The sequence below is a fragment of the Myxine glutinosa genome, chromosome 8 (assembly GCF_964187855.1).
Source record: "Myxine glutinosa chromosome 8, kmMyxGlut1.1, whole genome shotgun sequence".
Taxonomy (NCBI): Eukaryota; Metazoa; Chordata; class Myxini; order Myxiniformes; family Myxinidae; genus Myxine; species Myxine glutinosa.
The window spans coordinates 8,599,783-8,625,365 of NC_136268.1; the positions used below are offsets into that span (position 1 = coordinate 8,599,783).

Consider the following 25,583-nt stretch of genomic DNA (forward strand, 5'->3'; position numbering starts at 1 on the left):
CCAAGCCATATCCTCAGCGCCAAGCCATGTCCTCAGCCAAGCCATGCCCTCAGCACCAAGCCATGCCCTCAGCCAAGCCATGTCCTCAGCGCCAAGCCCTGTCCTCAGCGCCAAGCCATGTCCTCAGCGCCAAGCCACGTCCTCAGCGCCAAGCCACGCCCTCAGCGCCAAGCCACGTCCTCAGCGCCAAGCCACGTCCTCAGCGCCAAGCCCTGTCCTCAGCGCCAAGCCCTGTCCTCAGCGCCAAGCCATGTCCTCAGCGCCAAGCCATGTCCTCAGCGCCAAGCCACGTCCTCAGCGCCAAGCCATGTCCTCAGCACCAAGCCATGCCCTCAGCACCAAGCCATGCCCTCAGCACCAAGCCAGGCCCTCAGCGCCAAGCCATGCCCTCAGCACCAAGCCATGTCATCAGTGCCAAGCCAGGCCCTCAGCGCCAAGCCATGTCCTCAGTGCCAAGCCATGTCCTCAGCGCCAAGCCATGTCCTCAGCGCCAAGCCATGTCCTCAGTGCCAAGCCATGTCCTCAGCGCCAAGCCATGTCCTCAGCGCCAAGCCATGTCCTCAGCGCCAAGCCATGTCCTCAGCGCCAAGCCATGTCCTCAGCGCCAAGCCATGTCCTCAGCGCCAAGCCATGTCCTCAGCGCCAAGCCATGTCCTCAGTGCCAAGCCATGTCCTCAGCGCCAAGCCATGTCCTCAGTGCCAAGCCATGTCCTCAGCACCAAGCCATGCCCTTAGCGCCAAGCCATGCCCTCAGCACCAAGCCAGGCCCTCAGCCAAGCCATGTCCTCAGCGCCAAGCCATGTCCTCAGCCAAGCCATGTCCTCAGCCAAGCCATGTCCTCAGCGCCAAGCCATGCCCTCAGCGCCAAGCCATGCCCTCAGCGCCAAGCCATGCCCTCAGCACCAAGCCATGTCGTCAGCCCCAAGCCAGGCCATCAGCGCCAAGCCATGCTCTCAGCCAAGCCATGCCCTCAGCCAAGCCATGCCCTCAGGCAAGCCATGCCCTCAGGCAATGACGCTGCCCTCTAGCCTTGTGCTGAATACGAACGAAGACTATCCTATGTGTGTGAGGTGTGCGCGTGTTCCTCAGGATGGATGTTCTGGTGGTGGTTTGAAGTGTGTGCTCTCGAAGGAGTCATTTGGAGTGCGGTGCTGGGCTTCCTGTGTATCATACAGGTGGCACATGCTTACCTGCTTCTGCGACGAGCCAGGTAAGTGATGGAAGGGTGATATAATTATAAAGTTAGCAGCCATGTGCAAGCCATCAGTTTGGAATATAAATAAAGATTGAAAAAGTTTCAATGTCTAATGTAGCCACCTCATTGTTTCTGGTCGGGTGTTATATTTCTTCTCATGGATGGGGCTCCTGCTCAGTGTTCACCTCATACCTCATTTCTTCACCTAAAGGCGACCACTTCCACCTGAGATGAAGGAACTTTACGAAAAGCTCTTCCAGCCCCTTGGCCTGACACCAAGTGACTTCAGGAAACTTGCCAAAGCTGGACCTGCTCTTGGATCAGGGACAAGGCCAGGAAAGGATCAAGGAGGTCTCTGGGTCCTTGCTCCAGGAGAAGCCTATGCTATTGAGACCAAGACTCCAGTTAATTGGCTGTCAGTTTTACTCTCAGGAAGGTAAGAAACACTTCCTGTAAAATAATAAAATGCATTCATTAACGTTTTTACTTTCACATTTATTATTCTGTTGTCATTATTTTCATTATGTACAGTATATATCACTGTTTTCTTGTATTGCTCATATAACTAGCATCAGAACTCCCTCCGCGCGGGCAAGATGTGCTCATATCGTTCCACCTTTGGTGTAAAATTTAAAGCTGTGATATTTCCACAAAATGATGTTTTCTGGAAGAAAAAAAAAAATGGGATGTACCATAAACCATTTTTGGTCTTGCTAGACTATACTGTACTAGAAAAACGTCAACATGACCGGTTGGAACAGTTTATTCGACGGTGCAGCCTCATGAGCGTACCAAAGTCTGAAGCCTCGGCCTAGTGTGTTTATATCTTCATTATTTATTAGACATCATACGGATGTAAATGAACACTCGTTTTACTCAGCGTGCAATGCACATCCCTGCTCCTTGTATTTTTTGTTTTTTGTTTTTTTAACGTTTCTGTACACCACCCTTGGTGCTCGGTTTGCAAGCTCCGTCTACAATTCCAATAGGAGAGACATAATTACTCTTTTATGGAAAATGTTTTTCGAGTTTGTTTTATCCTTAGAAATAGACCAGGGTGAACACACATTCATGTTAAAAGATTGGCCTTTAAAACCTACCAAGGTGAAGGGGGACAGACAAACACACGAACACATAAACTCGCATTGTGTTGATATGGTACATTGATTTTGCGATATAAAACGCAAACAAAAATATAATTTTCACAAAGTGATATTTTCTGGGACACACTGTACACCTGAAAAATATTTTGGGACACACTAATCATATTTACCTTTTAAAATTTCTGTGATGTATTTTGTCCAGGCAAGGTAATGATCAAGTTTTGGTAAACCACACAAAGGTTTTTGCAATGTAAAACGACAAGTGACGAATTTTCAAGTTTTCATTACAAACATATATATATATATATATATATATATATATATATATATATATATATATATATATATATATATATATATATATATATATATATATATATATATAAAACACAGTGTGTGTGTGTGTGTGTGTGTGTGTGTGTGTGTGTGTGTGTGTGTGTGTGTGTGTGTGTGTGTGTGTGTGTGTGTGTGTGTGTGTGTGTGTGTGTGTAATGTTACCGATAGACTCCTAAACGGAGAGGCTTACGTGCTTGATATTTGACATAGACATAGCCATTGAGCGTGGGACGAACATGGCCGAACTCAAAATATTTGACGATCCATATTTTTTATTCATATTTACCTCAGCGCATTCCAGCGAAGTACCCGCTAATCTCAGCCGGTTCCAGAGCAGCTCGCTGATTCGCTCAGAGCGATCACGTGATGTTCCATTCCCGCCGCCAGACTGATTCGCTCAGAGCGATCACGTGATGTTCCATCCCGTCACACGTCACTTCACCTTTTATGCGATCGTGTTTTGTATCGATTTTGTGCGATATGAATTAAAGACGTCTTTGAAACAGCTGTGAAACGTCTTTCCACAACCCTTCCGTAACCGATTGGTTACGTCTTCTTCACTTCACTTCACTTCACTTCACCTTTTATGCGATCGTGTTTTGTATCGATTTTATGCGATATGAATTAAAGACGTCTTTGAAACAGCTGTGAAACGTCTTTCCACAACCCTTCCGTAACCGATTGGAGCAGTTTCTTGCCGCACAAAACGAGATCCGCGATGCGAGTTGGTCGAGTCGTGCTGACGAAGATGGCGACACGGCGGCTTCACTTTTCACGGAGTATGAGCGTTCTATATATATCTTCAATTCAGTGCGCCCGTGATTTGTGGCATAGACATGACCATTGGGCCTTCACGGTGTAATTTGTGCGAGGCTTTTGTCCGAGTGAGCTTGAGTCGAGAGGGCGAATGTACGGGTTGGGAATGTACGGGTCTCCCTTCCCCCGCCCGGCAACGCCGGTACTGGAGGACGTCACAGCATCGGTGAGTCTCCAAAATCCGCTTCGTGCTGTTGCGAATATGCAGGACTATGTCCGATTGTTGTGCTGCTCTCCGACCATGAGAACTGCAACGTCGTTGTTGACTGGCCATCCCCTTCCCTCCCCCCTCCCCCTCTCCCCTCCCCGCTCCCCCTCTCCCCTCCCCCCTCCCTACCCCCTCCCCCTCCATTTTCCCCCTCCCCTCCCCCCCCCCTTCTCCCCTCCCCCCCTCTTCTCCCCTCCCCCCCCCGCCCCGCAATGCCGGGTACTTCTGCCGGGTCCCCCCTCCCCCCTCCCCCTACCCCCTCCCCCTCCCACCCTCACCCTCCCCATCCCCCCCTCTTCCCTCTCCCCTCCCACCCCCTCCCCTCCTCCTCCCCCCTCCCCTCCTCCTCCCCCCTCCCATCCCTCACCCTCCCATCCCTCACCCTCCCCATCCCCTTCCTCCTCCCCTCCCCCCCTCCCCTGTATGTATGTATGTGTATATATATATATATATATATATATATATATATATATATATATATATATATGTATATATTATATATATATATGTATATATTATATATATATACGTATATGTGTATATTATATATATATATGTGTATATATATATATATATATATATATATATATATATATATATATATATGTATATATATATATATATATATATATATATTATATATATATATATATATATATATATATACATACATACATACATACATACATACATACATACATACATACAGACTTGGCATTTAATATGGAATTTTTTTTTTTCTTGACGGGTTTACTTTCTTAACTCAGTATATCAATCTGGTAAGTTTCTTTTACACTTTGGTGATTTATTTGTTAAAAGAACCATGTCGCTGATTGTCTGTCGCAGCAAGAATTCAACAACAGGATTATATCATAGGTGGCGTGGCAAAATGTACGGACATGTGCATTTGACGATTGGCTTCACAGTCGGGTATACAAGGGTTGTTGCGTTCTGTATTAGTGGAAAACAACTGCTGCACGTCTCCAAAAGTTATTGCCGCTTCCTCTGGAGATGGTCCGTCAACCCGACAATGCTGTTTGTCATGGAGTGGTGGCTTTACGAAATTACGGCATGAAAGAGCGTGCTATTGCTCGGCAGTATGGCATCACTCAAGGTCAGGTGTCAAAGATCCTGAAACGAAATGCTCAGAGGGGTGTCCCTACTCCAATACCGAGACCAGGACGTCCCCGCAGAACCACAAGGAGGGATGATCGCCAGCTGCACCGGTTAGTCCGCAATGGCCGTACCAAGTCAGCTAATCGGCTTAGGGCTGAGTGGCAGCAACTGACAAATGTGCCTGTATCCAGAAGGCTAGTCAACCAACGACTGGTTCAAGCAGGCTATCGTGCCAGGCGTCCCCTGAGAAAGCCACGCCTGACCAGACAACACAGCCAGCGCCGATTACAGTGGGCCAGAGAGCACCGTCAATGGCAGCCAGGACACTGGAATCACGTGATCTTCAGTGACGAGTCTAGATTTCTGGTCTATCGTCAAGATGGCCGCGTCCGAGTGCGCAGACAAGTGCATGAAGCCTACACCAAAGATTGTATAGTGCCAAGAGTCCAAGCTGGACGTGGTGGGGTGACCGTTTGGGCTGCTTTTCATGAAGGGGGCAAAACTGACCTGGTTGTTCTGAATGGAAACCTGAACCAGTTCAAGTACAGGGCCATTCTGGAAGAAATATTGCTTCCATTTGCTCGTGCAGCCTTTCGAGGAAACTTTGTCTTCCAAGATGACAATGCACGGCCTCATCGTGCTCGCATGATCCAACGCTTTCTTGCTGACCGTGGTGTAGAGCATATGGAGTGGCCTGCCATGTCCCCAGATATGAATCTGATAGAGAACTTGTGGGCAGAATTAACGCGTCAAATCGACCACCTGGACCAGCAGCCGACCTCTGTGCGTGAATTGCAGCAGGCTATTGTCACTGCATGGCAAGCGATTCCTGTCCAAACCTTGGCAAATCTCGTGAACAGCATGCCTCAACGTGTACGTGCTCTCCTGAATGCTCGTGGGGGTTACACGAAGGACTGAACTGTAATTTTACTGTCTGTAATCCCAGTCGTAATTTAACTTTTGGTTTTGTTAAAAAAAAATTTGGCTAATGTGCAAAATAAAGAGATACTTCTGGAAAACGTACAGAGGTTTAACACAGTACTGTCCATGAATTGAGTTCGATATCAGTTTACATCACTTTCAAGGATCAATTTATTTGTTTCGAAATGTCAAATGTCGTTTTTGTTTCTTTTAAAGGTCACATTAACAAAATCTAGAATAATTTCAACATAATTCCAATGAACTTTTGGTTCTAAGAGATCTTGAAAAGTAAGTTCGCCCCCACAAAAAAAATATTCCATATTAAATGCCAAGTCTGTGTATGTATATATATATATATATATATATATATATATATATATATATATATATATATATATATATATATATATATATATATATATATTGTTGCGGATATGGGACTTGGCCTCAATATCCGCTTGTAAATACTCCCCTATTTCCCCAATACTCCCCAACTATCCCCAATCCCCCATTCCCTAGTCCCATTGTCTGTAAACAACACTCTGTAGAACCGACCTTCCCCTTTTTCCCCCATTAAATGTCGTGCCCAGGTCCACCGCATCTCACGTAGACAACTTTCGGACATCTTGCTAGTTATTCTTAGTCTATGTCAGTTAAGGACTCGTTTCCATTAATTCTGACTCTTCGTTGCACCAGAATGTGATCGTATGGCACCAGTAGTGAGTTTAGGACCTTCCCATACCTCCTCCCATCTTCTTCCCCAAACAACAACTACAACAACAACTACAACAGCAACTACAACAACTACAACAACGGCGCGCGCGGGGAGTGTGCGTCCTCACTCCGGCTCGGTTAGCCGCCATTACCCATGTGCGCTCCGACGGGGTTACCACGAAGGGGCTCCCTGTCAGCCCCTCGTCAAGGGCGGAGCAGGTAACCCCCCCCGCACGCACCCAATGAGAAGCAACGGGCCGATTCCATCTGGGGCGGAGCTAACGAGCCGAGGGCGTGTCACTCCCCGCCGGATATACGCGGCCACTTACCGGACGTGACGTCAGATGCGCCCCCGACTGAAGAAGACAAGTCGCGACCTTCCAAGCGCTGAGCGAGCTCCACGCATCGACCCGGTATTGCAGTACCTCCGAGAACGGTGCACCCCCTCCGAGAACGGTGCACCTTGAGCCATCGACGGCCCGCTTTCCTTGCCATCAATCCCCGTGTGAGTCAGTTTTTGTCCTGTTTATCTGTCGTCTGTCGGGGCTATTATAAGAGTGTGTCTAAGTGCCTGTCTTCCTATGCTGTCCCTCTTGTCGTTGTAATCTGACCTTCCGCCCTAATATAACCTCCTCCGGAGGTCTTGAGAACTGAACCCTTGGTGTCGTGTCATTTTAATCCAGCCGTTGTGTCTTTTCCATCATTGATTTAGCATAGCGCGATTTAGTCAACGTTCGAGTATAATCGGGTAACTTGTGCGGACACGGCGGCCATTCCGCTCGGCCCACCCTAACATCAAAGTCGTGTCTGTAACAATTGGTGTCAGGAGTGTCGGATTCGGACCTGGGACTAAATTTGTTAGGCCCAAATTTTGGGAAGTAGAATTCGATCCGGAGCGCGTTTACGCGCTCGAAATTATAAAGGCGAAATTTGATTGTGTTTTACAAAATATAAAAACCCGAATTTTGAAAGTCGCGCTATGGCGGATCAAGACAGCTGGGGTCCGGTAGAGGAGAGTGAGGCAGGGTCGGTCCAGGACCAAAATGAGGGACATAAGGAGAGCGAAGCAGCGAGGGTAGCAGACGCACAAAATGGCGCCTCGCTGGTCACGGCGACCGCGACCGTGGCAGCGCCCCTGGTGGATCCGAACCTTTTTATGCTGCAAATGAGGGCCCTTATGGAACAAATGGGTGAGCAATTGGGAGACCAAATTAGAGGTTTGAAAAGCAGTATGGGACAAATGGGGAACCGGATGGAGGCTCAGAATGAGCAATTGGGGGTAATGAGGGACGAAGCGAGGGGTACCGGTGAGGGGTTAGACAAGAAATTTGGGAAGTTAGACAATAATTTTGAGGAGTTAGACAAGAAATTTGGGAAGTTAGACAATAATTTTGAGGGGTTAGACAACGGGATAAAAGAGGTGAGAAATGGGTTAACGGGGGTAGAAAATAGAATGGCTGCCCAGGAGAATCAAATGGAAGGGATGCAAAAGGGGTTAGAGGGGTTAGAAAACAGTATGGAAGGCAAATTGAGGGACATGAGGGACCAAGCGGAAAGGGAAGTTAAACAAATGGGGCAGCAGATAGAGGGGGTCAGAATGGGGGTAGAAACCAAACTGGATGCTCACAGGGAGGAAATGGAGCAGATGAGGGTGGCATCTGGGCAGGAGATGCAAGTGATGGGAGAGGAGATCAGAAGAGGGGTGAGTGAGGAGGTCGGAGGAGTGCGCGAGGAGGTGAGGCACTGTAAGGAGCGCATGGAGAAGGAAGTGAGAAAGGGGACTGTAAAATTGCAAGGGGGTATAGAGGAGTTGACGCTGGGAGTAGAACAACTGACAGTGGGACAAAAGGAGTTGGGGGACCAGGTAAAGAAGAACACAGCGGTAATAGAGGGTTTAAAATCGACACAGAAGGAGATGAAAAAGGACGTAGGGGTAATTAAAAAAGAGTGTCAGACGGTACATGAGGACCTGACGAGGAAAATGGACAAGGTGGTAGAGGTGATGGAGGTTAAAGAGCGGGAGGTGCGGGAGCACATAGAAAAAAATAAAGTGGAGTTAGAGGAAGAACTTAAAGGGGCGCACGAAGAGATGAAGGAGGTGAAGCAGAAATTAGAAGAAGTGGAAGAAGGGGTGAGCGAAATTAAGAAGCGACGGAGAGAGGATAAGAAAGAGATAAAGGAGGAAGTAAAATAATTGGTCCAAAGTCTGTGTTTGGATCGTGATGATGTGCTCATTAACCGGATGAGGGATTCGCAGGTGATGGAGGAGAAGCGAAGAGGAAGAGGACCCGGTGTAAGTGGTGACCAATATGGTCGTGCGTATGATGCGCCAGGGGATTTAATAAGCTTGGGGGTCGAGATGGACCCGGGTGTTCGTGAGAGGCCGTTGGTGAAGGGTGCGACAGGTCTGGTGTGCGAAAAAGGAGGTGTGCGAGAAAGTCCGACTCTGGGGTGTGTGAGGAAAAAGTGCGTGCCAAGGAGTGAGGGTGCTGGCGAGAGTGAGTCGGTCGTAGCGCGTGTGCGAGGGAGCACATGGAAGCGCGGTGTGGTAAGTGTTACAGAGAGTGTGACGGGAGAGTGTGCGCGAGAAAGGTGTGTGACGGACAGGTGCATGGGGAAAGAGTGCGCTGTCAAAGGCAAGGAAGAATGCACGCCTGTGGTGAGTGTTACAGAGGGTGTGACGGGAGAGTGTGCGCGAGAAAGGTGTGTAACAGACAGGTGCATGAGGAAAGAGTGCGCTGTCGGGAGTAAGGGTGAGTGCGTTGTCAAGAATGGAGGTGAGAGTAGTGAGAGTGACAAGGAGCGTGAGTTGGTTGTGACAGGTGAGAAAGGAAGCACACCTGGAATGGTAGAGCGTGAGTGGGAATGCACGCTGGAATTGGTAGTGAGGCACGTGGTTGGGTGTGCGAATGAGAGCACACCTGTGATTGTCACAGAGGAGGTGACCGAGGAGGGGGCGCGAAGAGGTGTATTGGTGAGGTGTGCGAGTGACGAATGTGTGCCAAGGTGTTCGGTGGTCAGGTGTGTGACCAAGTCTGTGAGTGGAATGAGAGTACCTGGGTGTGTAAGGAAAGGTACGAGGAGCATGGAGACGGCTGGATGTATGAGCACGAAAGGGGTAGCGTATGCGTGTAAGAATCCAAGTGAAGCATCGACGGTAACCAGGTTAGAGGTTAGGTCGACTTTTAGCCGAAGCGGGCCCTCGGTGCATGCCGGGCCTCGCTTTGAACGGCCGCGTCCAGGCTCCACTAGGTGGAGCGGGCGGCTGGATAGGAAGGGTCGTCATGGCGACCACTTTTTGTTGAGGCATTCCGGCAGGTCGAGATCGAGCCATGGGATGGCTCCGTGCCGAGATGGTGCGTGGGGTCTCGGGCCGGGTAAGCCCCCGTCCCTGCCCCGAATGCGGGACGTATCCAGCCGCTGGCACGGAACAACCAGCATCCATTGCTTGGCTTTACGAAGCCGGGCTTTGGACAGGAATTGGCGCACCGAGAGGCATTAGTGAGTAGACGGGTGATGAGGTTAGTGTTTTGGCCCCAAAATTAGAGAAAAACAAAATTTGATGATTGGCAAAGGATTGGCAGTAGTGATTGGCAGATGATGGGTAGTGATTGGCAAATTTTTGATTTGTTGAAATTTGATGTGCAAAATTGGTAGTGGGAGATGCCCGATGTGGGGGGATGGCAACTCTGTCATCCCTCACAAAAGTGGGGCAAAGGAGCAATAGCTTATGGGGTGTATGGCAGTGAAAACTAGCCCGGGTGGGTTAGGTTATATTGATAGGGCCCTAGAAGATGACATTAGGTGACGTTAAGGTTAGTTAGTGACTGATACCTGTAGGGGGGACGCAGGTAGATTAGTGTGGATGATAATGACGAGGGAGCGCAATAGTTTAAAGGGACGACTGGGAAGCGCAAGTTTCAGAAGGGAATAGTTAGAGGAGATGATGCTGTGTGAGAATTGAACAGGTGTGATTGCACAGGTGTGCAACTGGACAGGTGTGTGGAACAGTGTGTGAGTAATGAGTGTTGTGGATCAGCGCGAATGCGCTTGGGGAGAGAAGGGTGCAGGCGGCACCAAGAGTGAGAGCACAGGTGTGCAAGTACAGGTGTGTGGAGAGAGTTGGAGTAAGTGGTACGGAGTGGTGTGCATGGTGCGAAGGTGTGGATGGGGGAAGAGTGGACCCCTTTCACGAGTACCCGGGGCGGGTAGTGTAAGTGTTAGGTAGAGGGTATAGGTAAATTGTGGTTGGATATTGGCATTTGTGGTGCGGGTGACAGAATGGTATTGTGGATGGGTGCATTAGTGTTGTGGAAATGGCTGGGCGTGTAGCCTGTTAGTGTGTGTAGTTGGTTGGGCACCACCACTGTGAGGATGTCGGCCAGGTGAGGCCGCAGGTGGGCTCTGGGAGCCGGTAGAGTTGTGGATGGGGCCCGAGGATCCGGAGGACGGACCCGGGTAGCCCAGTGCCAGAGAGGGCACCGAGTGGGGAGAGCGCCAGAGGGCCTTCCCCAGGTAGTTAGGTTAGGGTAAGGAGCAGGTAAGCTCGGAGGCAACTGCAGTGGTGGAGGTGTGCAGGTGGGTAGACCCGCTGGGAGAGGTACACGCCACAGCCCAGAAATTGTGCGAGGGCACCGGGAGATGAATCGGGGGAGTGAGACCCCAAATTGAAAAGCACCACAGTTTGGTCAATGGGAATTGGTTTTTAGAACCCATAGTGTAAGAGGGCCAATGGTTTGGCCGGAGAAAGACCCCGGGTAGTGTAAAGTTGTTAAAGTCATTTAGGAAATAGTTAGGATTGATGAACCTGTCGCACCATACGCAGCCACTTGCCTGTGGTGATGATGACTCCACACCTGTGTTTTCTTTGTTTTGTTGCAGGAAATGAGATTGCTGTTGATTGGTGAGACGCATCACGACGTGGATGAGACATTGGGGTGATTCCATCTCTCCCTCCTTAGGAGGGACTGATGATAAATTGGTGATGGCAAATTATGATGTTCAGTTGGAGATGGCAAATTTTGATGAGAGTTGAAAATGGCAAATTTGATTGGTTAGGAGGGAGAGAAGACGAATTTGGTTTATGGGAGGAACGGGGAAGACAGTAGGGATGTTTGTTGATTTGTAAAGTAGATGTTTATGGGTAGTGTTGTGTTGTGTGGATACAGTAAGGGGTAAGGGAGGGGCCATGTGGGTTACCTGGTGGGGGGGGGGGGCGTACGATAGGAACGTACCTGTCTCACCTGGTTCCCATGTGCCCCCAGTGTGCATCATCTTACATTGCGTGCACTTTTGCGCCCTTACCACCTTACTCACTTGTCTTCTTCTTTTGTCTCCCACCTCCGAGGATCTGGCTTTGGGGTAGAGAGAGAGGAGAGAGAGGTGCTGGATCCGCAGTTGTGGGCCTGCACTTTCGCTGCTTGCTGCCTGGATCGATACACCATATGGACCGCAATGTTTGTGGCCACCCACAATGGACCGCAGTTCTTTTGCGGCCAAGCACCACCCATGGATGGACCTATGGGTCAACGTGGCACCTATGCCATACAAGGTGAACCACTAACAGTTGGCCCCCTGACGGCCACAATAGAGAAATGGACGCGGTTGGCGCCTTTCTTTATTTTTGAAAGAAGTACGAAGGCCAAGTGCACCACACGAAGGCAAGACCAGCGGCAGACCATCGGCCGGCTGTGACACCACACCGTGATTTATAGACATTTTATTGGTGCACCGGATGGTGCTGACTGTGTGATGGGGTGGTGCTTTTGGTGCTGGGAAGGGGTGCTCTGCACATTATTAAAGGCCGTAAGGCCACAGAGCACTCGTGGGTTGGTGTATCGATGCTGGCATGCGTGCTCTCTCTATGCATAACATCTGCATGTGTTCCTCCAAAAACAGGTCCTGGATCGTAGTGTAAATAGCAGCGTAGTCTTGTAAATAATGCTCCCTACCGGCTGTATGTTTAGTTTGCGAATTCTTTCCGGATTCGGTTATCCTGTGGGTGTGTTTCTGTGAGGAGAAGGATGCAACGTCGCAGGGGGACATATTTACTCATTTGTGAACATCTGTAAAACTGTCGCACTCAGGGTAGAGTTAATAGTAGAGGGAACTACATCTGAGTGCCACACTAAAATAGGTAAAAATTTATCGGGTCGGGACGCCCCGAGGGTAGAGAAGGGTGCAATGTTGCGGATATGGGACTTGGCCTCAATATCCGCTTGTAAATACTCCCCTATTTCCCCAATACTCCCCAACTATCCCCAATCCCCCATTCCCTAGTCCCATTGTCTGTAAAAAACACTCTGTAGAACCGACCTTCCCCTTTTTCCCCCATTAAATGTCGTGCCCAGGTCCACCGCATCTCACGTAGACAACTTTCGGACATCTTGCTAGTTATTCTTAGTCTATGTCAGTTAAGGACTCGTTTCCATTAATTCTGACTCTTCGTTGCACCAGAATGTGATCGTATGGCACCAGTAGTGAGTTTAGGACCTTCCCATACCTCCTCCCATCTTCTTCCCCAAACAACAACTACAACAACAACTACAACAGCAACTACAACAACTACAACAACGGCGCGCGCGGGGAGTGTGCGTCCTCACTCCGGCTCGGTTAGCCGCCATTACCCATGTGCGCTCCGACGGGGTTACCACGAAGGGGCTCCCTGTCAGCCCCTCGTCAAGGGCGGAGCAGGTAACCCCCCCCGCACGCACCCAATGAGAAGCAACGGGCCGATTCCATCTGGGGCGGAGCTAACGAGCCGAGGGCGTCACTCCCCGCCGGATATACGCGGCCACTTACCGGACGTGACGTCAGATGCGCCCCCGACTGAAGAAGACAAGTCGCGACCTTCCAAGCGCTGAGCGAGCTCCACGCATCGACCCGGTATTGCAGTACCTCCGAGAACGGTGCACCCCCTCCGAGAACGGTGCACCTTGAGCCATCGACGGCCCGCTTTCCTTGCCATCAATCCCCGTGTGAGTCAGTTTTTGTCCTGTTTATCTGTCGTCTGTCGGGGCTATTATAAGAGTGTGTCTAAGTGCCTGTCTTCCTATGCTGTCCCTCTTGTCGTTGTAATCTGACCTTCCGCCCTAATATAACCTCCTCCGGAGGTCTTGAGAACTGAACCCTTGGTGTCGTGTCATTTTAATCCAGCCGTTGTCTTTTCCATCATTGATTTAGCATAGCGCGATTTAGTCAACGTTCGAGTATAATCGGGTAACTTGTGCGGACACGGCGGCCATTCCGCTCGGCCCACCCTAACATCAAAGTCGTGTCTGTAACAATATATATATATATATATATATATATATATTGTTACGGACCGCGGATAAGATGTTAATTTGCCGAGCAGATGGCGCCGCGGCCCGAACCGTTTTTACAATGACTAAGACCCGATTCCTTAAACGTGGGCCAAATCGTGCCACAGATATTCAATGGGGAAAAGACAAAGGCGACACGGATGTGAAGAAGAGGAAGACAGAAGTAGGGAATACGAATATAATTTATTTGCTATTTACAACCAAAAGTAACCAAGGAGAAGGAAGGATAATAAAATAATTTACAGAAGAAATCAAGGAGACACAGTGAAATGCTAGCTTATCTACACAGGCTTAACCTATACCCTGGACAGAACAAACAAAACAAACTCACGTACACAAAAGGATGGAAGGCCAGGAATCGTTTGGAGGGATGAGCAGGTGGAATCACAGGGCACAGCGAGCAGGTCCACTCCGGGCGGGAAGCGAGGAGCCGGCAGCTCCTTGTATTCGGCTTTACACCGCACACCGGCAGGGTCACTCGCTGCCCCGTCAGGGCTTCACGCGGCTGGTTGAAGCGGCTCTCTGCAGAACTCTTTCCTTGCACTTCTCACTTGGCCTCCTTCTCTGCGTCTGCCGTCTCTGGCGCACTTCTGGTTTCGCACTTCTCGCAACCCTTTCTTTGCACTTCTCACTTGGCCTCCTTCTCATCACTCCTCTCAAAGGCTTCCGCGTGCGCTTTTTATAACGCCGCGGGCGATCAAGCCGCCGGCCGCTAGAACATGCCCATCGGTGAGCTCGCCTCGGCCCTGATTGGTCGGCACGGGCCCTCTGGCTCCACCCTTGATGACGATGGGCGGCACGCCCAGGATTCGGCAGCTCCTCCCCCTTCTTCTCCGAGCCTACCTCGTGGCTAATGGAGTCGCGGTGAAGGCAGTTGGCAATTGCGGCTTTATTAATTGAAAATGAAAGGGGATCTATCTATTTGAATTCGGTGCAATGGAGTGTCAATTAATGGAAGACAAATCCTTAGCCTAATACACAGGATAAGGAAATAACTACCAATAAGGAGGAAATCTATGATTGGCTAACGTGATTGTTTATGAAATAACTGCGGAACGACCTTTGACCTTTATACACAGACTGGAGGCAGGAGGGTCCACAATAAAGCAATTAAAAAAAACAAAAAAAAACGCAATCCTCATATCCACAACACTGCACCCTCCTCCTCTTAGGCACGTCCCGGGCCTCTTACCTTGACTTTTAGTGTGGCATGTAGGTGTAGTTCCCTCTACATTTAACCTGACCCTGAGTGTGACAGTTTTAAAACATAAATAAATACGTCCCGCTGCTCCATTGCACCCTACCTAACAGACTCACGCCCACAGCTAACCGAATTGCGGAATGGTCTTCAAACTATACATTTACGGTGGGGGCGCATGATTTACAATGACTCTACTTTTATTTACAATAATAACCCAGGACCTGTGATCGTTCTTTTGGGGGGGGAGACAGTCTGCCCTGCATCGATGCACCATGAAAGCACCCCAAAACGCACCAAAGCACTCTCAAGCACCAATCGGTGCACAGTCACCACAGTTCTTAATAAAAATAAACCAACAAACCCTTGGTGGTGTCTTGCTCTTTGGCTCCCTCTGCTGGCCATGTTATCTTCCAGTTGTTGTCATCTTCTTTGCTGGCGGCCTATTTGGACATAAAACTTGCACAAAACGTGTCCATTTTAATTTTATTTATTTCTGGCCCACAGGGCCGACTACGTGTGGTTCACCTGTGGGGCATCGGTGCCCTGTGACCAAGGTCCGCCAGCAAGATCTCGGGCCTTCATGGCCGGTTCCAGCAGAGGGGCCATGCCCCAACCCATGGGGTCCATAAGTGGTGCTCAGCCAACAGACGTGGTCCATAAGGTGGTGCATCGATGCAGACAGCTGTGGTTGCGAGAGGTTCAGGCGCCCAATGGCGGACTCATGCACGCTCCCCTCGGCGCCCAGTGGCGCACAGTCCTCGTGTGGGAGACAAGGGGGGGGGAAACGACAGGTGAGCGCGGGGTAAGGTCACAAGGGTACACATCAAACAAGGCAATGCAAGGCGAAGTGCGTACGGAGAGCGAAGTGAGAAAGCTCGTATCTACCGTACGTCACCCCCCCTGTTACCTACTCTACCCTTGCCCTTACCCCATATTTACAAAAATCTACACATTTGCAAATTCGTCATTACTGTCACGTCTCCCCATATCTCCTCTATACCAAATTCGTCACCACAATCCCTCTAACCAAAATTTGCCATCACCAATTCATTATCAATCCTCATAAGGAGGAAGAGATGGAACAACAAAGCACAATGTCACACCCACGTCATGATGCGTCTCACATTCCAAACATTTGCATCAAAATAATAAAATAACAAAACATCCATGGCATGGTGTGGAGTAGCGTCACCTCAGGTGAGTGGATGTAGATGGTGCGAGGAGATTTCAATCCTAACTACCTCTAAATGACATTAACACACTTTACACTACCCGGGGTCTTTCCCTGCCAATCCATTGGCCAACCACTATGGGTTCTAAAAACCAATTCCCATTGACCAAACTGTGGTTCTTCTCAATTTGGGGTCTCACTCCCCCGATTCATCTCCCGGTGCCCTTGCACAATTTCCGGGCTGAGTCGTGTAGCTCTCCCAGCAGGTCTACCCACTGCACACCTCCACCACTGTAGTTGCCACCCGAGCTTACCTGCTCCTCACCTAACCTATCTAATTGGGGAAGGCCCCTCCTGGCTCTGTCATCCCTTGGTGCCCTCTGGCACTGGGCAACCCGGGTCCGTCCTCCGGATCCTCGGGCCCCATCTACAACAACTACCGGCTCCCAGAGCCCACCTGCGGCCTCACCTGGCCGACATCCTCACAGTGGTGGAGTGCCCAACCAACTATACACACTAACAGGCTACACGCCCAGCCATTTCCACAACACTAATGCACCCATCCAAGTACCATTCTTCCACCACGCACCACAGATGCCAATATCCAACCACAATTTACCTGTACCCTCTACCTAACACTACCTTCCCCGGGTATTCGTGATGGGGGTCCATCCTCCTTTCCCCCATCCACACCTTCGCACCATCCACTCCACTCCACAGTTTCCACCATACTCACTCCACGACCATCCATTCCAATACTCCATATACTCCAGACCATTTATTCCATACACCTGTTCTCCATTCACCTGTTGTTGCACACCTGTGCAATCACACCTGGTGCCACCTGCACCCTCCTTCCTCCCTGGACCATTTGGGTCAACACAACACACATCACCATCACTCCCTCATACACTGCTCCATACACCTGTTCAGTTGCACACCGGTGCAATCACAGCTTTTAACCACACACACGGCATCATCTGACCTACCTGTTGCCCTGCTAACTTAGTGCTCCCCGTCTTCCCTTTAAACTAAGCACATACCACGTCATTATCATCCAAACTAATCTACCTGCGTCCCCACTACCGGTATCATTGTCACTACCTAATCTTAACGTTACCTATTGTCATCTTCGCTAGATCCCTACACACAATATCCTAACCCACCCGGGCTAGTTTTCACTGCCATACACCCCATAAACTATTGCTCCTTTGCCCCACTTTGTGAGAGATGGCAGAGTTGCCATCCCACCACATCGGGTATCTCTCACTACCAATTTGGCACATCAAATTTCAACCAATCAGAAATTTGCCAATCACTACCAATTCTATTCACTTTTCTAAATTTTGGGTCAAAAACACTATCCTCATCATCACAGTCTACTCACTAGTGCCTCTCGGTGCGCCAATTCATCTCTAAAGCTCGGCTTCGTAAAGCCGAGCAATGAATGCGGGTTGCTTGGTGCCGGCGGCTGGATCCGTCCGGCACTCGGTGCAGGGAAGGAGGTTTACCCGGGCCGAGATCCCATGCACCATCTCGGCACAGAGCCGACCAATGGCCCGACCTCGCCCTGCCGGAACGCCGCAACAAAAAGGGGTCGCCATGACGACCCTTCCTAACGGGCCGTTCGCTACGCATAGCGGAGCATGGACGCGGCCGGTCAGAGCGCGGCCCGGCGTGGATCCCGCACGGCGGTTCTTTCGAAACCGCCGCGGTCACAATCCCCGCGGATCCCCGCGGCACGCAAAGCTACCCGGCACGCACCGAGGGCCCGCTTCGGCTATACGTCGCTCCAACCGCTAACCCGGTTAGCGTCGATGCTCCACTTGCATGCTTACACCCCGCAGCTCGTTCCTTGCTTATACATCCAGCCGTTCCCATGCTCCTCGTCATTGCACCTTCTCTTACACACCCAGGTACACTCATTCCGCTCACAGACTTGGTCACACACCTGACCACCGCACACCTTTGCACACACTCGTCGTTCGCACACCTCACCAGCACACCTCTTCGTGCCCCCTCCTCGGTCACCTCCTCTGACAACCACAGGTGTGCCCTCACTTGCACACCCAACCACGTGCCTCACTACCAACTCCAGCGTGCATTCCCATACGCGCTCTACCATTCCAGGTGTGCATCCTTCCATTCCAGGTGTACATCCTCTCTCACCTGCCACAACCAACTCACGCTCCACGTCACTCTCACTACTCTCACCTCCACACTCGGTCGCGCATTCCCCCTTACTCTCGACAGCGTACTCTGTACTCATGCACCCGTCCGTTACACACCTTTCTCGTGCATCCTCTTGCGCACACTCTCCCGTTACACCCTCCGTAACACTCACCACAGGTGTGCACTCTTTCGTTACATCCTCTGTAACACTCCCCACGACGCGCTTCCATGTGCCCCCCCCCCGCGCACGCGCTACGACCAACTCACTCTCGACAGCACACTCACTCCTTGGCGCGCACTTTTTCCTCACACACCCCAGAGTCGGACATTCTCGCACACCTCCTCTCTCGTACTCCGTACCTGACGCACACTTCACCAACGGCCTCTCACGAACACCCGGGTCCAAACCAACCCCCAAGCCGACTGAATCTCCCCTCACACCATATACATTTCCACGTATATCGCCACTCACCTTCGCACCTCGTCTCTGCACCTCCTTCGCCACCTGCAAACTCTTTATTTGGTTAGCAAGCACATCATCACGATTTGAGCACCGACCTTGCACATATTCCATCACCTCCTCCTTTATCTCCCTCTTAGTTTCCCTCCGTCTCTTCTTAATTTCACTCACCCCCTCTTCCACTTCCTCTAACTTTTGCTTCACCTCTTTTATTTCCCGGTGCGTCTCCTCAATTTCGTCCTCTAACGCTACCTTGACCGTTTATATATGCGTCCTCACCTCCCGGTCCTTTGTCTCCATTGCCTCCATCACCTCGTCCAACCTGGTTGTCAGTCCCTCACGTACCATCTGACATTCTCTTTTCGTCGCTATCAAGTCATTTTTTAGTTCTTTTTGTGTCGCCTTTAACCCTCCTAGTACCGCAGTGTTCTTTTGTACCTGCTCCACTAACTCCGTCTGTCCCACCGTCATCTGTTCCACCTCCTGCGTCAGGTCCTCTATGCCCCCTTGTAACTTTGCCGTCCCATTTCTCACCTCTTTCTCCATACGCTTCTCACCTCGCTTTACCTCCTCGCGTACCCCCGAGACCTCCTCGCTTACACCTCGTCTGATCTCCTCTCCCATTTCTCCCATCTCTTTAGTAGATGCCGCCATCATTTGTTCTAATTCATCCCTCTGAGCATCCAATTTACCTTCTAACCTGACTTTCACCTCCTCTATCTGGTTCCCCATCTGTTTGATTTCCCGGGCGGATTGCTCCCCTATTTCGCGCAATTTGCCTTCCATCTTATCTTTTAGCCCCGTTAACCCATTCTTCACCCCCTCTATCTGATTCTCCTGGGCAGCCATTCTATTTTCCACCCCCGTTAACCCATTTTTCACCCCTTTTATCCCATTGTCTAACCCCTCAAATTTATTGTCTAACCCCTCAAATTTATTGTCTAACCCCGCAAATTTATTGTCTAACCGTTCACCGGTACCCCTCGCTTCGTCCCTCATTGCTCCCATTTGGCCCCTCAATCGCTCACTATCAGCCCTCGCTTCGTCCCTTATTTGCTCACCCATTTTTTCCATTTCCCTGCTTCTTTTTTCGTTGTCGCACTTCGACTCTGCCATGTATTCGCTAAACCGTGCCATGAACTGCTGCATGTCAAACGGCTGCATGTTAAAGCCCGCTGATACAGCGGGCTCGGCTACCGCGCGCTCGTGCGAGGCGCCTTTTTGCGCCTCTCCAACCACGTGCGCGAGGGTGCCATATTGTGCACCTGAAACCTCCTTAACCACATCCTTATTTCTCTCCTCCATTTCTTCCCCCTGGTCCTGGGTTACTCCTAACCCCTCTTCTATTTCCCCCACCGGCATCCCGCCGCCTTGACTAGCCATGGCACGATTTCCAAATTTAAGTTTTTAAATAAAACAAAATTTTGGGCCACCCGTAATTTTGAGCGCGCTATTCGCACTTCAGGTCCGAATCTCACTCCCAGGCACCAATTGTTATGGACCGCGGATAAGATGTTAATTTGCCGAGCGGATGGCGCCGCGGCCCGAACCGTTTTTACAATGACTAAGACCCGATTCCTTAAACGTGGGCCAAATCGTGCCACAGATATTCAATGGGGAAAAGACAAAGGCGACACGGATGTGAAGAAGAGGAAGACAGAAGTAGGGAATACGAATATAATTTATTTGCTATTTACAACCAAAAGTAACCAAGGAGAAGGAAGGATAATAAAATAATTTACAGAAGAAATCAAGGAGACACAGTGAAATGCTAGCTTATCTACATAGGCTTAACTTATACCCTGGACAGAACAAACAAAACAAACTCACGTACACAAAAGGATGGAAGGCCAGGAATCGTTTTTTTTTTTTTTTTTTTTTTTTGTATACAAGATCGAGGCTCGTGAAAGAGCGAAAAAAGTTTGGAGAGTTTGGAGGGATGAGCAGGTCCACTCCGGGCGGGAAGCGAGGAGCCGGCAGCTCCTTGTATTCGGCTTTACACCGCACACCGGCAGGGTCACTCGCTGCCCCTTCAGGGCTTCACACGGCTGGTTGAAGCGGCTCTCTGCAGAACTCTTTCTTTGCACTTCTCACTTGGCCTCCTTCTCTGCGTCTGCCGTCTCTGGCGCACTTCTGGTTTCGCACTTCTCGCAACCCTTTCTTTGCACTTCTCACTTGGCCTCCTTCTCATCACTCCTCTCAAAGGCTTCCGCGTGCGCTTTTTATAACGCCGCGGGCGATCAAGCCGCCGGCCGCTAGAACACGCCCATCGGTGAGCTCGCCTCGGCCCTGATTGGTCGGCACGGGCCCTCTGGCTCCACCCTTGATGACGATGGGCGGCACGCCCAGGATTCGGCAGCTCCTCCCCCTTCTTCTCCGAGCCTACCTCGTGGCTAATGGAGTCGCGGTGAATGCAGTTGGCAATTGCGGCTTTATTAATTGAAAATGAAAGGGGATCTATCTATACACAAAGAATTAAGTTAAGCACCCCTACACAAAGAATCAAGTTAAGCACCCCCTAATATATATTCTTTGTGTACGTTGTTGGGACGACAAATTGCGACGATGGTCCCTCCAATAGCCAATCTGGATGAATTGGAACGTGCATTACATCGGGAATGGAACAACCTGCCACAGCAACGCATACGACGGCTTACAGGGTCTATGAGACGTAGGGGTGAGTCAGTGATCCGATCACGTGGGTCCTACACACGTTATTGACGCAAAGATCGCTAGAGGTCTTCTCAGAACAATGACTGTACGTTAGAAAACATAAACGTCATCCACACTGTCCGTGATGGACCTATAGCTCCATACTTAAATTGAGGTGAAAATATGCCTAAAATTCCCAATAAATTTCACCTTAAATTATTCAGAATAAAATATTGAAAACGGCATGATTGTTATGTTTTTATGTGACCATAATATCACTTCTCCAGAAAATATAGCAATATCATGGGTATATTACACTGTTTTGACGACAACAAACTTGTAATGTGCGAGGTTGTAAAAAAACGGGGGGGGTGCTTAACTTAATTCTTTGTGTATATTTGAATTCGGTGCAATGGAGTGTCAATTAATGGAAGACAAATCCTTAGCCTAATACACAGAATAAGGAAATAACTACCAATAAGGAGGAAATCTATGATTGGCTAACGTGATTGTTTATGAAATAACTATGGAACGACCTTTGACCTTTATACACAGACTGGAGGCAGGAGGGTCCACAATAAAGCAATAAAAAAAAAACACAAAAAAACACAATCCTCATATCCACAACAATATATATATATATATACAGTATATATATATATATATATATATATACAGTGAAACCTTGACTTACGAGTTTAATTCGTTCTGTGACCGAGCTCGTAACTCAATTTGCTCGTTTCTCAAATTAAATTTCCCCATTAAAATGCATTGAAATGCTATTAATCCGTTCCAGCCCCCCAAAAACCACACCAATTTTTTTTTAAATATACAGTATATATAAAAATATCTCGCGCTTTATATTTCACCTGTATGCAGCATACAAGTTGGCAGGATGGCCTGGACTGGAGGTACGCACACTTGACTCTAAACTGTCCAGCCTGGGTTTGAATCCCGACCCAGCTATAACCTGTCATGTCGGTGTTTCACAGGCAGGGTGATTCATCAATGTGTGTACCGCTAAACTGGGCGCCCCGTTTGCGTCCCATTAGTTGTTGGATGTTAAGGATCTGTGTAGTGTTCTGGGCCCTGTGCTATTTCTGGTCTTCATCAATGACCTCATCGAAATGAGGATCTGTGTAGTGTTCTGGTAGTGTTCTGGGCCCTGTGCTATTTTTGGTCTTCATCAATGACCTCATCGAAATGACCTCATCAATGACCCATCGAAAACCTTGATATTTTCTACCCCCGGTAATTCACCCCAGAGTCCTTGCAGTGTTCATATGTTTTATTCCTCTCCCACCTCCCCCCAAGTCCTCCCGATGTCCCTGCTCTCAAATGTTGTGTTTGTGTCCTTCCCCCTCTCTCCCCATATTGTCTGCCGCTCCCCTTGTTTTTTGTGTTTTGTGTGTCTGTTTGTCTTTTTGTGTGATTAATGTTAGCTCTTTCACGAGCCTCGATCTTGTATCCCAAAAAAATAAAATAATAATAATAATAATAATAAAAGTCACCGTGTCTTCCACAAAGAGAAGGCGAGCTATCGCCGGCACTCTGAACAAGTTGTGGCCTGGCATGCTCTTCTCCTCTGCCGTTATATACGTCCTCCTCGGCATCTTTTTCCAGAAGAGCCCTGTCTCGTCACAGTTGAAGATTTGCTGGGGGATGTATCCTTCAGCTTCTATCAGTTTGGCAAAAGTTATAATAAAATCTTCAGCTGCCTTCACATCCGAGCTTGCTGCCTCACCATGCCTGACGACGGAGTGAATGCCGGTCCTCTTCTTAAAATTATCAAACCATCCCCGACTGGCTTTGAATGACTCTTCCGATGCCTCGTCCGTTGATGTTCCCGCCGTCTGCTGCACCAAATCCCCGTAAATGTCTCGGGCCTTCTCACAGATGATGCTCTCGGTCACGGTATCTCCTGTGAGCTGCTTCTCCGTCAACCACACAAACAACAACTTCTCCATCTCTTCATGGATAGAGGTCCGGAGCTTTGAAATAATCGTAACGCCCTTGGCTGGCGTTATAGCCTTTATCGACTCCTGCTTCAAAATCGTACATATCGTAGAAGTACTACGATCGTACTGCCTCACCAAGTCGACAACACGCACACCTCGCTCATGTTTTTCGACGATTGCGTGTTTTATATCCAAGCACATCATCCTCTTCTTCTTCTCAGTACTGCCCTTGGCACTCAATTTCTTAGGACCCATGGTTAAAACTAAGAAATTTTCCAAAATAACCAAAATGCGAAAACAAAGCAGCAGCTATATACGGCAGAGATGCTTGCACGGCAAGATAACCACGTGACCTGAACGCACCTGGTGGCGGGTGGCGTAAGCTCCAAAATAACCAAAATGCGAAAACAAAGCAGCAGCGATATACGGCAGAGATGCTTGCACGGCAAGATAACCACGTGACCGGAACCCACCTGGTGGCGGGTGGCGTAAGCTCGTAACTCAGATCTCGGCTCGCATCACAAAGCAATAAACCGCCCGAGCGACGGCTCGTATCTCGGAAAACTCGTAAGTTGGTGCACTCGTAAGTCAAGGTTTCACTGTATATATATATATATATATATATATATATATATATATATATATATATATATATATATATATATATATATATATATATATATATATATATATATATATATATTGTTGCGGAACCCAACGTCGGCCTCTGTTCCCCTTACCGAGGGGGGATTAATCCCCTCATCTCTGACTGGCCGACGGGGTCTCTGACGCTGCCCAGCTACCTCCGGAAAGGCAGGTGCACAGCCCCGTTCGTACCGCGGACAGATGTTAATTGCCGAGCGGTTTTAGCAACCGCGGCACGAACTATTAACAGAAACTAGACCCGATCCTTGAACGTTGGCCAAATCGTGCCACAGGTTTTCAATGGGGAAAAGACAAAGACGAAGGATGTGAAGAAGAGGAAGACAGCAGTAGGAAATACGAATATGATTTATTTCTACCTATTATGTACACAATGAAAAGTAACCAAGGAAGAGGAAAGATAATAAAATAAAATACAGAAGAAGAAGAGACACAGTGCAAATTAGCTTACCTACTACAGTCTTACTTAACCCCAAGAACAAGACACACAGAACAAACTCACGTACACAGAAGGATGGAATGGAGGTAGGAACGAAGGACTGGAAGGAGAGAGGAAGGTTCAGCTGGAGCAGGTGGTTCGGGCTTGATCCCGCACGGGACGTCGGGCTGGACCTCGACGGCCACCGATGCCACCGATCCTGGTTCCCGCGTGGTAATGGTTCGAAGCTGCCTGGTGGAGCCAATGCTGCCTGGTGGAGTCAACGCTGCCTGGTGGAGTCAAAGCTGCCTGGTGGAGTCAAAGCTGCGTGGTACTGCTCGTGGGGCTCCGTCACTTTTCTCGCTCTCGACTCATCTGCCGCATCTCTCTTTCCGACTCCTCAAAGGCTTCCGCGTGCGCTTTTATTGCGCCTGGGGCGATCAAGCCGCCGGCCTCCAGGACACGCCCATCGGCGAGCTCGCCTCGGCCCTGATTGGCCGCGAGGGCCCACCGATCCCGCCCCCAGAGGAGGCGTTGGCAAGGCCACGCCTTGTTCCTGGTGCTGGGCTGACTCCTCCCACCTTCTGCTCCGAGATGACCTCGTGCTCAATGGTCTTGCAGCGAAAAACACGGTCCCAAAGCAGCAGCGGCGAATGCAGAAAACCGCCCAATGCAGTTGGCAATTGATGACAAAAGGAGAATGCGAAGGGAATCTACCTTATTTGAATTCGGTGCAATGGAGTGTCAATTAATGGAAGACAAAGCCTTAATCTAATACACATAATAAGGAGATAACTACTGCACAGGGAGATCTATGATTTGCTACGTGATTGTATATGGAATAACTACGGGAACGACCTTTAACCTTTATACACCAAATGGAGGAAGGAGGGTGATATTACAACAATTAAACACAATTCTCATATCCATAACACTGCACCCTCCTCCTCTTAGGCACGTCCCGGGCCTATTACTTTTACCTTTAGTGTTGCACGTAGGTGTAGTTCCCTCTACATTTAACCTGACCCTGAGTGTGACAGTTTTAAAACACAAATAAATATGTCCCGCTGCTGCATTGCACCCTATCTAACAGATTTACGCCTACAGCTAACCGAATTGCGGAATTGTCTTCAAACTACAACATGAACGATGGGGGA

At 49.3% G+C, this 25,583-nt stretch overlaps 2 protein-coding genes across 8 annotated transcripts in view; both read left to right on the forward strand.

Moving 5' to 3' along the window:
* ADK (adenosine kinase) overlaps nt 1–25,583 on the forward strand; it is a 171,840-nt gene that overhangs the window by 138,747 nt on the left and 7,510 nt on the right. The gene's annotated exons all lie outside the window — the stretch shown is intronic.
* The window catches only part of POPDC3 (popeye domain cAMP effector 3), an 86,942-nt gene that overhangs the window by 18,531 nt on the left and 42,828 nt on the right, over nt 1–25,583 (forward strand). For both annotated transcript variants that reach the window (XM_078782904.1, XM_068123976.2), the window contains exons 5-6: nt 1,090–1,210; nt 1,407–1,631. In XM_078782904.1, coding sequence (XP_078639030.1) covers nt 1,090–1,210; nt 1,407–1,631 — 346 coding nt within the window. The remainder of the gene's footprint in view (nt 1–1,089; nt 1,211–1,406; nt 1,632–25,583) is intronic.